This window comes from Canis lupus, chromosome 31 (assembly GCF_048164855.1).
Source record: "Canis lupus baileyi chromosome 31, mCanLup2.hap1, whole genome shotgun sequence".
In the NCBI taxonomy this organism is placed as follows: Eukaryota; Metazoa; Chordata; class Mammalia; order Carnivora; family Canidae; genus Canis; species Canis lupus.
Genome location: NC_132868.1, coordinates 6,590,895 through 6,606,926, shown reverse-complemented (window position 1 = coordinate 6,606,926; position 16,032 = coordinate 6,590,895). Strand labels below are relative to the sequence as shown.

The 16,032-nt window shown below is 42.5% G+C and overlaps 1 protein-coding gene across 14 annotated transcripts in view; it reads right to left on the bottom strand.

The window, feature by feature from the left end:
• Positions 1 to 16,032, bottom strand: part of SEMA5A (semaphorin 5A) — a 475,568-nt gene that overhangs the window by 68,334 nt on the left and 391,202 nt on the right. For all 14 annotated transcript variants that reach the window (XM_072807361.1, XM_072807363.1, XM_072807354.1 and 11 more), the window contains 2 exons: positions 10,590 to 10,733; positions 33 to 180 (listed from right to left, as the gene is read on the bottom strand). In XM_072807361.1, coding sequence (XP_072663462.1) covers positions 33 to 180; positions 10,590 to 10,733 — 292 coding nt within the window. The remainder of the gene's footprint in view (positions 1 to 32; positions 181 to 10,589; positions 10,734 to 16,032) is intronic.

Here is a 16,032-nt window from a genome sequence, read left to right as displayed (position 1 = left end):
CATGGGCTGAGAATGAAGAGGTCCATACTCACCACATTACAGCCCGCGCAGTCAGGTCCATTCTCACAGGTCCTGCGGCGAGCTTGAATGCCACCGCCACACTGGGCTGTGCACCGTTCCCAAGGACCCCAGCCCGTCCAGAACATGTGCGGGGGGCACAGCAAATGCTCATTGCAGTATCTGTGATGGGGAAATCAAGAGGAAAAGGAAACTGTTCAGGGCAACATGAAGCCACAGACCTTTCCACGGTCCTTCCCTGCACCAGATGTTGAATACATGGGCATGCTCCATGTGGAGGGGCTTTTTGTGTGCGGAGTGGTTTGCACAGTCATGGGGGCAGGTGGGGTACTGGCCATGCTGTGTGCGCACAGACAGTGAGATGCACAGGAGACAATGAAGAAGATGCTCAACTCACAATGCAGGATGGAGCTTCCTGTGCAGCCAATTAGAGAAGAAACAAACAAAACAGAACCCTTCAAATAGACACTCAAAAATGAGACCACACAGAGAATAGCTAGGTAGGGCATTTATCTTCTAAACACAAACACTGAAAGATAAAGTAGGTTATGGACACAAAGGCAGCAAAAGTGTCTTTGGAATTCAATTCTCATTCTTGAATCAAATAAGGCTCACAATCCTATTAATATAAAGTAAAGAAAAGTTAAAGCTTGATTATAGCAGGAAGCCTCATGCTTCCTTAGGTTATTGTATTTTTAAATGTATTTGTAACCTCTCAAAGTGATGTCACACAACCTTAATTCTAAAAGACCACCAGTTATCCTTGACAACTTGAATAACTATTTACAAACACTGGTCCTATTCATACACCCTGTCCTTCTACATATATGTTCATATTGTCAATTATTAGCCAACTATACAAGGCCTTCTCTGGCCTTAAATGAGTCAAATTTCTCCCCAGTTTTTAATACTATAAGCGAAATGAAGCCAAGTGAGAGAAACAAATGAACAAACAAAAAGCAAGAAGGAAGCAGCCTGGCATTCTACAGGTTACAGCCTCTAGGGAGGAAGAGATTGTTCTGACCATGGTCAAACTTCGTGAAACATATCTGGCAATTTAAAGCACTATTTAAATTCAGTTCTCCATCTACTAAACAGAAATTTAGCTTCTAGAGGACAGAAGCATGCAGGACTTTTTCTAACATGTCTCTCCCCACCCCATCTGGATCCAGACACGAGGCAGAGACTCTCATCTGCAAGGCTACGTTAAGTCACCTGTAATGCCACCGTTTTAATAAACGCTAAATCCTGCAGGGCATTATGCAAAGGGCATTCCAAACGTGTTTCCATATGACAGGTGTTTACAACCTAAGATGAATACAGGGAAATGGACACAAGCCCAGAACAGAAAATACTATTAATGAGTAGGAAGTAAGGACAAATGGTAGCTGGTTTCCAGAAACCAGAACAAGTCATTTGAGGAAACAAAATTGTACCATCCAGGTTGGAAAGTGAAGACTGGTCTCCAGGGGTTGCTGTCTCATTCCCACTGGTGGCCCGGAGCTCCCTGAAATATCAGGAGCACTCCCTGTGTCAATGTGAGGTCCAGTCTCCAAAGACTCCACCAGCAGGAAGAGCAGAAGGAGCAAATGCCAACCAGGAGAGTCTGGATTGCAACAGTGCCAGGGAGAGGTGTTCCAAGCTGGACAAACACGATGGAAAGTAACACACTTGGGCTTGGGCTTGGTGCAGTGGGGCGAAGATGGGGCATCTGTGTGAGTGCAGAGAAACACATAAAGATGAACAGTAGAGTCATATGTCAGCCTCTCCTTTGTGGGAAGGAGGGAGGCACGTGTACTTCTGGGGGGGAGACAGCTGATGTGTCATAGCAGAAGAAGCCTCAAAGGCAAGAACCATAGGGCACATTTCATTTCTCTAAATGTTCACATAGATGAGTAGTCAGCGGAACCAAATAGTCCTCGCTCTTTCATCTTCTCAACTTTTAAGGAAGAGAAACATATAACCTTGCTCTTCCAGGTCATACACAGCCTCCCAGGGCTCTGGCTCTCAAGAGTTCAGGGCGATGGACATGCGTATGTGTAGGTGAGAAAGGGAAGGGGTTTGCTAATTAAGAGAGTGTGGCTTCTAGGTAGGAGAGCCAAAACAAGATTGAGGATACAACAGATGAAAAACATTTGATCTCAGGAAGCATGTGCCAACAGGCACAACTGCAATAAGGAAAACATCCTGCCTACCCAGGGATTAGTAACATATGTGTCAGCGCATGAAGCATCCAAAAAGGGAGGTGCCATTCAAGAACATGTTTGGGAGGAAAGAAAACACAGAACATCAGAACTCTCAGATTTTTTTTTAGAACTCTCAGGTTTTGATTCAAAATATCCACATATAACTTCTCTCACTGTGATAGATTGAGGGGTAGGAGGCCACCTCCCGCTGGGCCGATTGGCCAACATGTAAAATGTATGGACCGCCAGGACTCCTTATCCTCATTTTAGCTTTCAGAAACAAAAACAAGCAATAGAAGAATAGGGAGGATAAAGGAAAATCTTGCTAAATATACTTATAAAACACTTTTAATAAAAAGCACAGCAAGGCAGCTACCATCTTCCCATAGCAAAATACATCCTAGAACATAAATACTTTCTCATATTTACCTATGGCAGGCCACGTCAGAAATCACTCTGTTAGCAGAGCTGACGTCCTACTGCAGGAGAGCCTGAAAACTGCATGTAGCACAGAACTTGCAACCAGGGTCAATAAATTTGACTGCATTTTAAAGCTATCCACCATGCGCCTTCCATTTTTCGCTCTTTCTCTTGTTACAGCAGTCCTGGGAAAAGAGCTTCAACCAAGATATGTGACTCTGTCACCCTCTGCAAGGCAGGTCGGAAAGGAAAGAAATTGCTAGGCTAGCCAGCAATGCCCCCTTTACGTCTGGGTTTTCACTCACAAATCCACCTCAGGAAAGTTGGCCCAGAGGCAGAGCCCTTCCTTTACAATCCTCAAACACAGGATTCTCTGCAATTTCAAGGAAGCAGGGTCCTTCTGACCCCCAGGTCCCTCACTCCAACCAGCATGTGCTCCCGACAGAAGTGCATCTTCTTAAACTACCCACTGAGTCTCCAGTGTCTTTCCTGGTCACAGACGACAATGGGGACTAGAAGTTAGATACCTTGGCAACTCTGCTTGTTCCAAGACTTTTATTAATTTATGGATAAAATATCTATACAATGGACCGGCCAGTGGTTCTTCATCTCTCTAGCCCTCTATACACAGCTAGCTTTTGCCCAATAACAGCTGAACATTCTTGAAGTTTTTTAGGCTTTCCTGGATCTCTAGTATCTTAAAGCACTGAAAGTCACAGATGCATTTCATGATGCATTAAAAATTAAGATTTTAATTTTGCCCTTGACTGCTCATTCTCATTTTGCATTTAAAAGTGAATTAATAACCCAGCAATATTTCTCCATAAATTATCAATTTTTCCACAAATTAGTCTCTGTGAAAAGAACTGCCTTTCATAACCCAATGTGAACTAGATTCTCAACACTGTATCATTTCTGGTCATATCTTTTTTTTTATAATAAATTTATTTTTTATTGGTGTTCAATTTGCCAACATACAGAATAACACCCAGTGCTCATCCCGTCAAGTGCCCCCCTCAGTGCCCATCACCCATTCACCCCCACCCCCCCGCCCTCCTCCCCTTCCACCACCCCTAGTTCATTTCCCAGAGTTAGGAGTCTTTATGTTCTGTCTCCCTTTCTGATATTTCCCACACATTTCTTCTCCCTTTCCCTCTATTCCCTTTCACTATTATTTATATTCCCCAAATGAATGAGACCATATAATGTTTGTCCTTCTCCGATTGACTTACTTCACTCAGCATAATACCCTCCAGTTCCATCCATGTCGAAGCAAATGGTGGGTATTTGTCCTTTCTAATGGCTGAGGAATATTCCATTGTATACATAGACCACATCTTCTTTATCCATTCATCTTTCGATGGACACCGAGGCTCCTTCCACAGTTTGGCTACTGTGGACATTGCTGCTAGAAACATCGGGGTGCAGGTGTCCTGGCGTTTCATTGCATCTGTATCTTTGGGGTAAATCCCCAACAGTGCAATTGCTGGGTCGTAGGGCAGGTCTATTTTTAACTCTTTGAGGAACCTCCACACAGTTTTCCAGAGTGGCTGCACCAGTTCACATTCCCACCAACAGTGCAGGAGGGTTCCCCTTTCTCCGCATCCTCTCCAACATTTGTTGTTTCCTGCCTTGTTAATTTTCCCCATTCTCACTGGTGTGAGGTGGTCATATCTCTTCATGCTACAAGCTGCGTTCTGCTCTGGTTTGGTCCGTGCTAGTTTCTCACTGCAGTGTCTGTCAGCCTGAACTAGTCAGTGCCCTGTCTGAGCCTCTGCTCCTGGATTGGCTCAAGCGACCATCCCTTTCCTGGGCCATATTGAAATAATCAAATCTCTGTGGCACCAGAGAAACTGTACCTACAATAAGTCCCCCACACTATTAATTTTTACCCCAGGAGAGAGCTAGGAGAACCCAGGAGGAGAAAGGAATGGTTTGCAAAGGAGCAGTACTTTAGCTTGCTAATAAGCAAACACACTCCAGAGAGACAGAGAAAAATATAATAAAAAATCATATGATAAAAGAAATCAAATAATAAAAATCACATAGTAAAGTCCCTACTGGTTCTGGGCCTCTTAACTTTGATAATGCAGTGGGGGCAGACTCTAATGTGGTCCCTGTGGTCCCCCCTTCTGGACGTCACACCTTGTGTGTGTGTGGTGGGGAGCAGGAGGTGGGAAGGACCCGTGATTTGCTCCTAACCAAGGGAATATGGCAAAAATGACAGGATATCATTTCCATGATTAAATCTACACAAGACTGCAATATGCATTTTTTTAGCAAACTCTCCCCCATCTCCCCATGCCACCGCTTTGAGGAATGAAGCAGTCAGACCTGAATGGCCTAGGTGGTGAGGGATTGAGGGAACTTCTGGCTCAGAGACTTAGTCTGATAGCACCTGGGGAGCGGAATGCTGCTGACAACCATGTGATGTGGGAAGCACACCTCCCGTCAGCCTCAGATGAGACCCCAGCCATGGTCTACGGTGTGTGGCAGCCTCGTAAGATCCAGAAGCAAAGGACCCAGGTCAACTGTGTCCCAGCTACAAACCCACAGAACCTGTGAGCCAATAAACACGAAGTGCTTCAGGCCCTGAGTCAGAGGTAACAGTGTTATGTAATGTCTCCTGAAAAAGATTTTGGCGCCTTAACGTGCAGTGCGACTGCAGAAAATCCTAGACATGTGAACATGACTTTGGGACCAGGTAATGGGTAGAAGCAAGAAGTTTGAGGATCGTAGTAGAGAGACTTTGAGGATGCTGCCAGTGAGGCTTTAGAAGGAAATAGAATAAGCACTAAAACTTCACGACAAAACCAACTCAATAAGCAAATGGGCAAAGGACTTGAACAGACATTTCCAAAAATGTAGACAAGTGGCCAGTAGGCACAGGAGAAGATGCTCAACATCATTAGTCCTTACAGAAGTGCAAATCAAAACCACAATGAGATAATTACTTTATACCTGCTGGATGGCAAGAAAAAAGGAAAGAAAGGAAGAAACAAACAAGCGCTGGCGAGGTTGTGGAGAAACTTGAACCCCGACACACTGTTGGTGGGAGTGTACAATGCTGAAGCCACTGTGTTGAACCATTTGGCAGCTCCCCAGAAAATGAAACACTGAATTGCCATATGACCCAGAAATTCTACTTCTAGGTTCATACACTGTCAGGTTTATACACTGAGCACTGTCAGTTACACAAAGAACTCACACAGGGACTTGAACAGACACTCATATGCTAGTGTTCACTGTAGCACTATTCACAAGGACCAAAAGGTGGAAATAACCCACCTGTCAACTGATGGCTAAAGAGATAAATACAACATGAGAAAGCCATACGGTTGAGTAGTATTCAGCCTATGAAGAGGAATGAAGCTCTAACACATGGTCCAGCACGGATGAGCCTTGAAAACATTATGCTACATGGAATCAGCAAGACACAAGGATGCCAATATCCCGTGATTCTATCTATATGAATATCTCAAATAGGCAAATTTATAGAGAAGGAACATAGATTAGAGGTTACCAGGGGCTGGGAGGAGGGAAAAAATGGGGAATCACTGCTTAATGTTTACAGGTTTGGGGTGATGGTTGGAAATAGGTAATGTTTTATAGTTATACAATACAGTAAAGGTAATTAATGCCACTGAATCAAACACTTAAACATGGCTAAATGGTGAATTTTATGTTAAATATATATATATTTTTAAAGATTTTATTCATTTATTCATGACAGAGAGAGAGAGAGAGAGAGGCAGAGACACAGGCAGAGGGAGAAGCAGGCTCTGTGCAGGGAGCCTGACGTGGGACTTGATCCTGGGTCTCCAGGATCAGGCCCTGGGCTGAAGGCAGCGCTAAACCGCTGAGCCACCGGGGTTGCCCTGGTAAATATATTTTACCACCATCAAAATGAAAAAGAAAAGAGGAGCCCAGGATTGGAAACTGGGGTAAGGGAGAACCTTGTGACACAGCAGAGAGCTTCCAGGCTGTCTCTACGGTTCTATGGAAAGCGGAACACGTCAGTGTGAAGTGAGTTACGCTGCCAAGAAAATTTCCACACAGAGTGTTGGAGGTGCAGCCTGGTTTCTTCTTGCTGCTTATGCTAAAATGTATGAGGAAAGGAAAAAAAAAATTGTGGGAAGGAATAACAAACAGGAGGGACCAGGATGGAATAGTTTTGGAAATTCTGAGTCTCTACTGATGGCAAATATGCTCAAATCAATAAATAGCTTCTGAGTACTGTCAGGAATGGCTGGCATGGAGGAAAACGCTGGAGGCGTGAGGGTATAACCTCTTGCTAAAACCTCAGAAAGACCAAAGGATCAGAGTAGCTTCAGTTACACAAAGGGTGCTCTCCAGAGGTCAGGAGCAAGGGTGTGCCTCACAGATGGTCTCAATCACAAGCAAGCCACAGGGTGGGGTCCCGCACCATCAGGAGGATCCCTGGCTAGAGAGAGCTATCTCAAAAAAGGTCTGTGGGTGTGGATTTGTTTACTAGAGTAAACCTTAAGGAAATCCACAAAAGACCCATAAAGTTTATTTCAGCAAAAATACCAGCTTGCACCGTACAGAGAAAATACAAATGGAATGAGACTCCTGGAATTCAGAATCCTACTGGCAGGAAACAGTTTGATAAAACTACCCGGCTGCAAGCACATGCTAACTTTCATGAAAAAGAAAAGATGAATCAGGAAGCAGCAATGAGAGCCTAGAAGGCAGAGCCAAGAACCATGCAGAATTATGCATAGGCCTTGAAACTTAATCGAGCAACTCCCAACACTTGTCTGGCTAGATTTCAGAATTTCCATGGAGCAGTGATTCCTCTATACTTTCCAACCCTGCCCCCCGCTCTTTTGAACAGAAATGTCAATAGCTGTTACCCATTGCCTGTCCCACCACCACAAGTTGGGTGTATTGGTGGTAGATACCTTGCTTTGATTTTAGAGGCTGAAAGGATGAGAGGAATGACACCCAGAAAGCCTCATTCATATCTGAGCCTGATTGAAATGGTAAGGTTCTGGAATTTGGGGAGATGATTTAATGGTATGAAACTTTTGGGGGCCTTGGGAATAGGTGAAATACGTTTTGCATATGGAAAGGACATGAATGACTGAGGGACATGTCATTGACTGTGGCAGATATTGCAAGGTGACCCCAGTGATCCTTGCCTGCTTGTATTCATGTCCTGTGTAATGTCTTCTCTTAAGTGAAGTCAGGGTCTGTGACTTCTAACCAATAGAATATAGCCAGGTGATGGCATGTCAATTTGCAACTGCACTATATAAAACCATACTGCCCATCCCATGAGGAGACTTTCTTCCTTGCCAGATTTGAGGAAGAAAGTGACCATGTCAGAATAGCTCACTTGGCAGGAAACTGAGATTCTTAATTTGACAATCCCCCAGGGACTAAATGCTGACAACAACCATGTGATCTTACAAATAGGTCTATCCCCAGTTGATGCCCAGATGAGACTGCAGCTCTGGGTGAGCGGAGAACCCAAGTAGTCATACTGAAACTCTTCATCCACTAGGACTGTGAAATAATAAATGTGTGCCTTTTTAAGCCACTAATTTTTTGCAACTATGGTTACATACGAAGAGAAAACTAATACAGATAATGACACTTGCATTTTGATAGTATTGACACAGAGGTCCACTGCTTCATCCTTGTTAGTGGCCTCTTTGGGAATCAGTACTTCCACTTGGTTCTTGGTACTCAAGAACATCATTTTCCGGTACCTTTTAGAACAGAAAAACTGTCCACACCCTCTAAAGTAAGTGTACAAGATAAGTTAGATTATTTTTTTAAATCCAGTATGTCAGAAAAAATGGTGTGAATACTTTTGAGATTTTTATTGCCATAAAACTACCATTGAATCACTCCATCCTGGACATTTTGATCCAAACGAAGTCACTAACTATAATCCCGGCCTTAACTTAGGGACTTTTCTGGGGGAATCAATCTATTCACTTGGGGCCACTTGGGAGTTCTTTAGGGCTGATGGTATTTAGAGCAGCAGGTACAATGGTATTACTGTGTATATGTCTTGTCATTGTCCTTCTGTGCCCTCCTATGGAGACCAGAGTCTCCTGGAATCTTGAGTTTAGTTCTCAAATATGTCTAGGGGATGGTGTTCCCTTATACTGTGCAGGCAGAGACACCTCCCATGTAACACAACAAAGAAATCTCAGAACTATTTGCTTGTGAAGACCAAGAAACAGGTATTCTGTACTGTTTTTTCTAAGTTTTATTAATCTCTTGATAGCCTGTTAATCTAGAAAGGCTGTTCAATAGGGAAGCTTCAATTTTATAAAAATCTTATAGAGTTTCTGTTCCTACCATCCACCCATTTATTATATATATTCAAATATTCCTCCACTAACAAAATATTTATCTTGCCCAAATAAGCCTGTTTTCTTTTTTTTTTTTTACATAAAAAGGGAACATTTTAAGTGTAAATCCCCCAAACATGCTAGCCATCCTGATTTTTCCCTGAAGACGTAGCTTTACCATCACAAGTGCATACAGAATGTACATATCTGTTAGCCATGGAGTTAAACAGCAACTTCCTTCCTGTGCACTCAGCCTAGGAAAGGGGCTAACGGGTGCTACATTTGCAGAGTTGCTGGGATCCTAGGGCAACTTCACACTGATGAAGGTGACTCTGCCTGAAAGAGCTGTATTATGTGACAATGTAAGGCATTTTAAAACTTCCAATCAATTTTAAATCTTACAAGGTTTAGAAATAGCAGGGAGACAATTCGCTCATAACCAGCTTTCCCACTTATCAACTGGTATTGGATTGGAAATGATAGATGTCTCAGGGGACCACTTCAAAAACGACCATCCTTGCTTCGTAAAAATTATCTTTCCTTTTCTTCTGAGTCAAAAGGAATGACATCCTAATTGGCAATTTAGGATCACAGTGAAGAAAGAAAGGCACGATTCTCCCCGGTTGTTTTGAGTTTGTAATAAATACCTAGCAGGGAAGGACCTGTACAGTAAACCTGTTGGTTTTGTCTATATAAATATTGATCACATAGCAAAGAGCTGCATACAGTAGTTTTCTAAGAGGCTCTTACTGAACCCATATGACAGATACAATCCTTACTACATTTTAATTAAAAGGCATCAAAAGCCATTTTGTTTCACATGGGTCAATACATTTATATAAGTGGGAAAAAATAGAAATCCTGGGTGGTGTGAAATTCACCTACTTGGATTTTCTCCCAACAGTCATAAACTAGAATGTACTTTACATATGCAGGAAAGAGCCAACCGTCACAACTGTAGATTTTATGAAGCCAAAGCCAAATGTTTGATTCTAGAAAAAGCAACAAACTGTTCAATGCAAGCTGAACTGAAACATCCCCACGAGGAACTGAAAGCTTACAGCACACACGGAACACGGCGCCGTCTGTGTTCCGCGGCGGCCTCCCCGAGCATCTGGGCTAAGAGAAGAGGGTGTCCTTATAAATGCACCCTGACCCTGAATATGTTCTCACCTTGCTCCAGCTGCTGGAGTTAGTTCTGATGGGAAACTACTTCATCCGACTACCATCTGGACCCAAGGCCGCCTTAGGTCCTACCTGGAACCGCAGGGTTTGAGACTGGGTCTGGTTGAATTCTAACACGAACACTTTTCCTCCAGCAGACTCACTTTCTGCGTCCCCAGGGAGCCCAGCACAGAGGTGCCCCCTGTCCCTGCACCTCTGCTCCCCTGGGAACTGCTCAGCGAGCCAACCATGCAGGCACGGCGGACGCTGGCACAGTGATGCTTGTCGACATGAGGCTTGGATCAAAAGTAGAGGATGTCAGGAGAAGAACAGGACGCTTTGGCTCGACAGAAAGGGATGCCACAGATAAGCTAAGCTACATCCCAAACTGAAACCGCAGAGAAACGCGGCCGCGCTGGAATGGCAGGAAGCGTGAGGATGTCTGTGCTGGGGGCAGAGCGGCGCCTACCTCTCCTCGCGGTTCTGGCCCACGCACACCCGGCCCCCGTGCCGCGGAGTGGGGTTGCTGCAGGATCGCTGGCGCACCTGGAAGCCGATCCCACAGGTGGTGCTGCAGGGAGACCACGGGGTCCAGGGGGTCCAGCCTCCATTCCTGGGGAGAGGAAGCAGTGGCGTCACAGAGTCAAACTAGCTCAGCATCTCCCGCCGTGTGCGCCCACCTCCAAATTCCTCCACGCGTCCCCCATGTGGACTGTTGGATCCCGGGCTGGGAAGGGACGGGGAAGAGGAGCCATAGGACAGGACTGGACACATCCAGTCCCGTGAGATCCTTCTCCTCGGTATCTGATTTTAGAGTCAAGGTAGGACCTTTGAGACTAATGCTTAAAGTGCACTATACATAATTTAAAATGGGCTAGAGAAACTACTAAAACATTTTCGTTATGAAAATGTTAAATTAATGAAGAATAAGTGTAATGAAGAATAAGTTTATTCTGTTGAAAAGGAATTAGATATGCCCTGAACCTCTGGAGTTTATCTTCTATTTGATTTGTACTATATCATTTCTGATGTATAAAAAGGGCACATCTGAACAAAATATCATCCAAAACTACCTATAATGCTTACTTTTAAAATCTAGTAATATCAACAAAGATCAGTAATTCTGATAGCATTCCTACTGATAAAGAGCATCGTAATGTCCAAAGTTTTAAAACAAACTTCAATAAAAATGAAGGAAGGGTACTATGAATTCAGATTCTTGGCTATTTTCTTAGAATTTGACGAAGATATGGAATATAAACAAAAAGTACAAATTGCACATGACTGTATTTATGTTATCCTACACATAATATGATAGGCATATAAACCATAAAATTAAAATGAAAAACAGTTTGTATTAAAGTGTTTTATAAAATGAACCACCACTGATAGAAGTTTTTGTTGTTGTTTAATGTTGTACTTTTCCTGTATTAAAATGTCTGTATTCAGAATGTTTAGAATTTAAGTATCTCCCTTAGTAGAGTCCCTGATATTAAAAAACAAATTGCAGGCATTTTTAAAGATTTTAACTGTCAAAAGATCTGTTAAATTTAGCATCCAAACTCCCATGTGAACAGTCTACTTCAATTGGAATATGTTTATACTTCTCTGATCACATATGCGTTTCTATAGATATGTTGTCCTCATAGGATTTTCATTTCCACTCAAAAAAAAAAAATCAACTGAAAAAAATCATTCTTATTTTTACTTTATACATTCCTTTAAAAATATGTAGTTGTGGAACCTGTGCCATTGAAACTCAAGGTATAAACAATAATTTGAATATATAATTTCTATAATAATTTCAAGTGAAAATTCCTCTGAGAAAATTCTTAGTATATTTCATATTTCTCTATTTTCTGAAACTTCTTCATGATATAAATAACTAAAATACATAGTGATACTTTGATGTATTATATTATCGTAAAGCTGCTTTAAGGTAATTCAACCAAGGAATGACAAAATATGACAAATCCTCCCAAGTTGCTCATAAAGGTAATTAGCTAGTATCTTATACCCTGTTATCCCACACAATTTAAAAAAGATATCAAAAATTCATTGAATTTTCTAAAAAACAGCCATTTCAACATGAATAAAATGACCTTTTGACTCTCAAAGTTTCTTTATATGTCGGCAAAACTGTTAGATACTGCAGGGAACACTGCTTCCAAAATTGTTTGGAAATTCTTAGTTTCCTAAACCTTTTAATATGACATCTTGTGATATATTCTATTTACAATATAGGGAACATGTTGTAGAGAGAGAAGTGGGTAAATGGAAGTATGCATAAATAACAGAAATACATTAAGTTTAGAACTACATGAGTGCAATTACCTACGTGTGTGTCTACTCTTCAGACCTGGGTTTGCAGGCTTGTAATGTCTCTTAGAAGCAGACACTGTAGCTGGCGGCCGTTAACTAACACCAAGTAAGCATGTATCAGCATACCAATCATTTCGAGGATTAAACCAATCCACAACAGGCCAGTTATGCATTTAAAGCATCACTAAGATGGGTTCAGTTATTCAATTATTAATCTTAAAATAACCACTAAATATATTGCAGGTCTGCTCAGAGGATGACATTTCAACAGGAACCAAAGCCAAAGACATATCAATAAACAAGCTGCAGTCATGCACTTGACTGTCCTTTTTTCCATAAATAGTATCAAAAAGAATATTCATCACTGATCACAACCTTCAAATAGCAACAGTTCTGTAACTTTTATAAAGTTTCTCCCATGCCTCGATGGCAACCATCTCAGTTTCATAAAAAGAATGCTGTGCAGACTGCAAAGCTGATATGCCTCTGTTTTCTGTAATCACACAAATCTTTTAAAGATTTTATTTATTTTTTCATGAGAGAGACACAGGCAGAGAGAGAAGCAGGCTCCCTGCGGGGAGTCCGATGTGGGATTCGATCCCGGGACCCCAAGATCATGACTTGGGTTGAAGGCAGGCGCTCAGCCGCTGAGCCACTCAGGCGTCCTTCACACAAATAATCTAATCTGTGGAGCCCTGCTGTACTCCTTTCAATCTTGTGAAGTGACCCGGGCTGGCCTGAGAAGAGGAGCAGGGGCACAGCAGGTCCAGGTCCTGGCATTGTTGGTGGCTAGACTCTGATTGGCCTTTCCTCCTGGGGAGGAAGCGCCCTCGCACACTGCGCTCTCACAGAGTGGGATCCCCCATTTGATCTGCAGGGTTAGGGATGTCATAGAAGACCTGCCCAGAATGGTTTTTGCATGCTAAACAGGCTCATGGAAACAAGACCATACTTTAAAAAAAAAATACTGTAAATTAACAAGCAAGTGTGGAGAGAGCTTGAAGACTGATTTGAGAAGTTTTCCTGATACTTGTTTTAAAATATAAGATGCTGCTGTGGTCATGACACGCCAGGGGCAGGGGAGCAGGAGCATGGAGTGTAGTAACACAATCAAGGGAGAGCAGAAGAAGAAGCAGAGGAAACAGGAAACTCAGCGCATCCCTGTCTGAACTGTTCTCCTGGTTACTCAGGACCAGGACCAGGATGTTGAGCCAGCTGGGTTGTTCTGCGTTCTGACATGCTGCAGCGCAGAGCAGGACTCTGTTAAGGACTGGGCTTCTTCTAGCCTCCAGCTGTCAAAGCCCATAGGATGGGTGCCGTGCCCTGTCGTGGCCCCAAGGACCGAGGCCCTCGTTTCTCCAGCTGCTCAGAGGGCCGGTGGCTAGGACTGGCAGCTGAGAGGATCGAACCACCACCCAGGGCTGTCCCAGCTCTGGGGCTCCCTGTTCAGTCTTTCAGGCCCACGCACAGATCATTTCTCCCTTCCCTGGACCTTCTACCTTCCTATTTGGCTACGTATTTCTCTCTCTTCTTCCTATCTACCTGGTTCTGCCCCTCCTTCCCCAAGAATTAGAATTCAGAAGTGACAGGGTATCATGTGGATGCACATTGAAATGTTCATTTTAATTATAAAATAAAACCAAATCTTTCTGACTGATAGGCTGACATGGCCCTGCTTTGAAAGTCTGGCTTAGCTAATTACTTTATATTGTGGATTTCCTTTCATACATTGAATGACTTCAATCTGCTGCTCTAGGGTAGTAAGAAAACATATTTAAATGATGTGATGTGATAAAAGCATTTAATCAAAAATATATTTGTGGGGTGCCTGAGTGTCTCCATCAGTTAAGCGCCTGACTCTTGATTTCACGATCTAAGGGTCCTAAAAGGCTCTTTGCTCAGCGGGGTGTCTGCTTCTCTCCCGCTCCCTCTATTTCTCTCTCTCTCGAATAAATAAATAAACCTTAAAAAAAAAAAACCCAAAAATATATTTGCAGGATGTACTGAATTAGCAATATTTTGAATTTCTCGACACTTTCTGAGTATATGGGGTTAGAGGAGATGCCTATGAGTAAACAATAACAGGTTTAGTTTGTAATCCTCTGGTTGGCCTTCTGAAAGGCTTTCTGATGTGCTTTGCACAAACGGAGGAAGTATCTGTCAGTACTGAATGAGCAGAAAAGTTGGCTTGCAGGTAAGGTGGGTTGCAATTTTTTGCTTCCAACAAAATTGAACGCCAACATAAACAGGTCATCAATTGATATGAAGCAATAAAAGCAATCTTTGGCTATTAGATTACCATACTTTTGGCAGATGACTTCAAAAGAATTCAGAAAAGTGAGTGAAAATGCTGTAATCTTATATTTCCATCTACTTATGGGAGCCGTACTTGTCAGTGCTTGTAACTAGTAAGAATGGAATTGATGCTAAGCCCTCCCCAAGTCAGACAAGAGGCTGCATTCATGCCTGAATAGGAAAAATAGTTGGGAGTTAAAAACAATTGCCTGAAGTAATGGATTTCCAATAAAATCTGACATTTTAGTTTCAAAAAATTGTCAAAATGTGTAACATTCATGATGTTAATATTCATAGTAAGCTAATTTTCAAAATAAATATTTAAAATGTAAAGCCTATGGTTATCAGAAATAAAGATTTGGTTTTTCAATTCCATTCATATAATTTGCTATTGTGGTAGTCACAGAGAGGTATGATATAGTAATCAATATAAGACTTTTAAACATAGAAACATAATATATTTGGATAAGATTCTATGAGAGAAAGAGAATAGAAATAGGAAATTCACAGAAGGAAAAACATACATTTTCTAAATGTTAAATTAGAGCCTGCTGATTGATTTTTTAAATGGGCAGGTAGCTATGAAATCACTAAGGCATTTGGATACCATTACACATTTAAATAGTGACGTAACAGAGATTATTTCTCTGCAACTGTTAAAACTTTTGATAAAAAAAAATATATGCCAATCTACAAGTGTTTGAGGGGTAGCTAGTTTAGCAATATTCTTTTAGGGGGCAGATGAGCAAGTTGCTGTGAGGACCACTGCCCCAGGACACTTGTACTGTGCAGGTACAGACATGGTGCATGTGCCAAGTCATGCACAGGCATGTGAAATCTAGCAGCCACCCCAGATCTGTCCTTTACATCACATTCGGGAATACTGACTCTATGGATAGCTTCTGAGACTGTCAAAACTATGCCACCTTGCTGCTCACACTCCAAAGGAGGCCAAGTGCATGTCACTTCCCGAATCTGCATGAGGGGGCACTTAGTACCTGTGCTGCAGGAATAATTTTTGTTTGATGCCTTAAGTGATGTCAGGATTGGGTGGGCTGATACACTATGCATGCACCTCTGTCTGTGCAGGGACTGGGTGCAGGGCTAGGGGCTCTCTTTCATGAAGTGTCTGCCTTGATAGCAGTCTGACTAAGGGGTTGGCTGAGGTGCTGCCAGAAGCATCACATCTGCCTTCTGAGAACCTCCATGTGCATACATGTCAGCAGGCCCGAGGGATGGGGAACTGGAACTCCATTTGTAAGAATCGGCTGTGTCAAGGTGTGGCCAAATCTGAT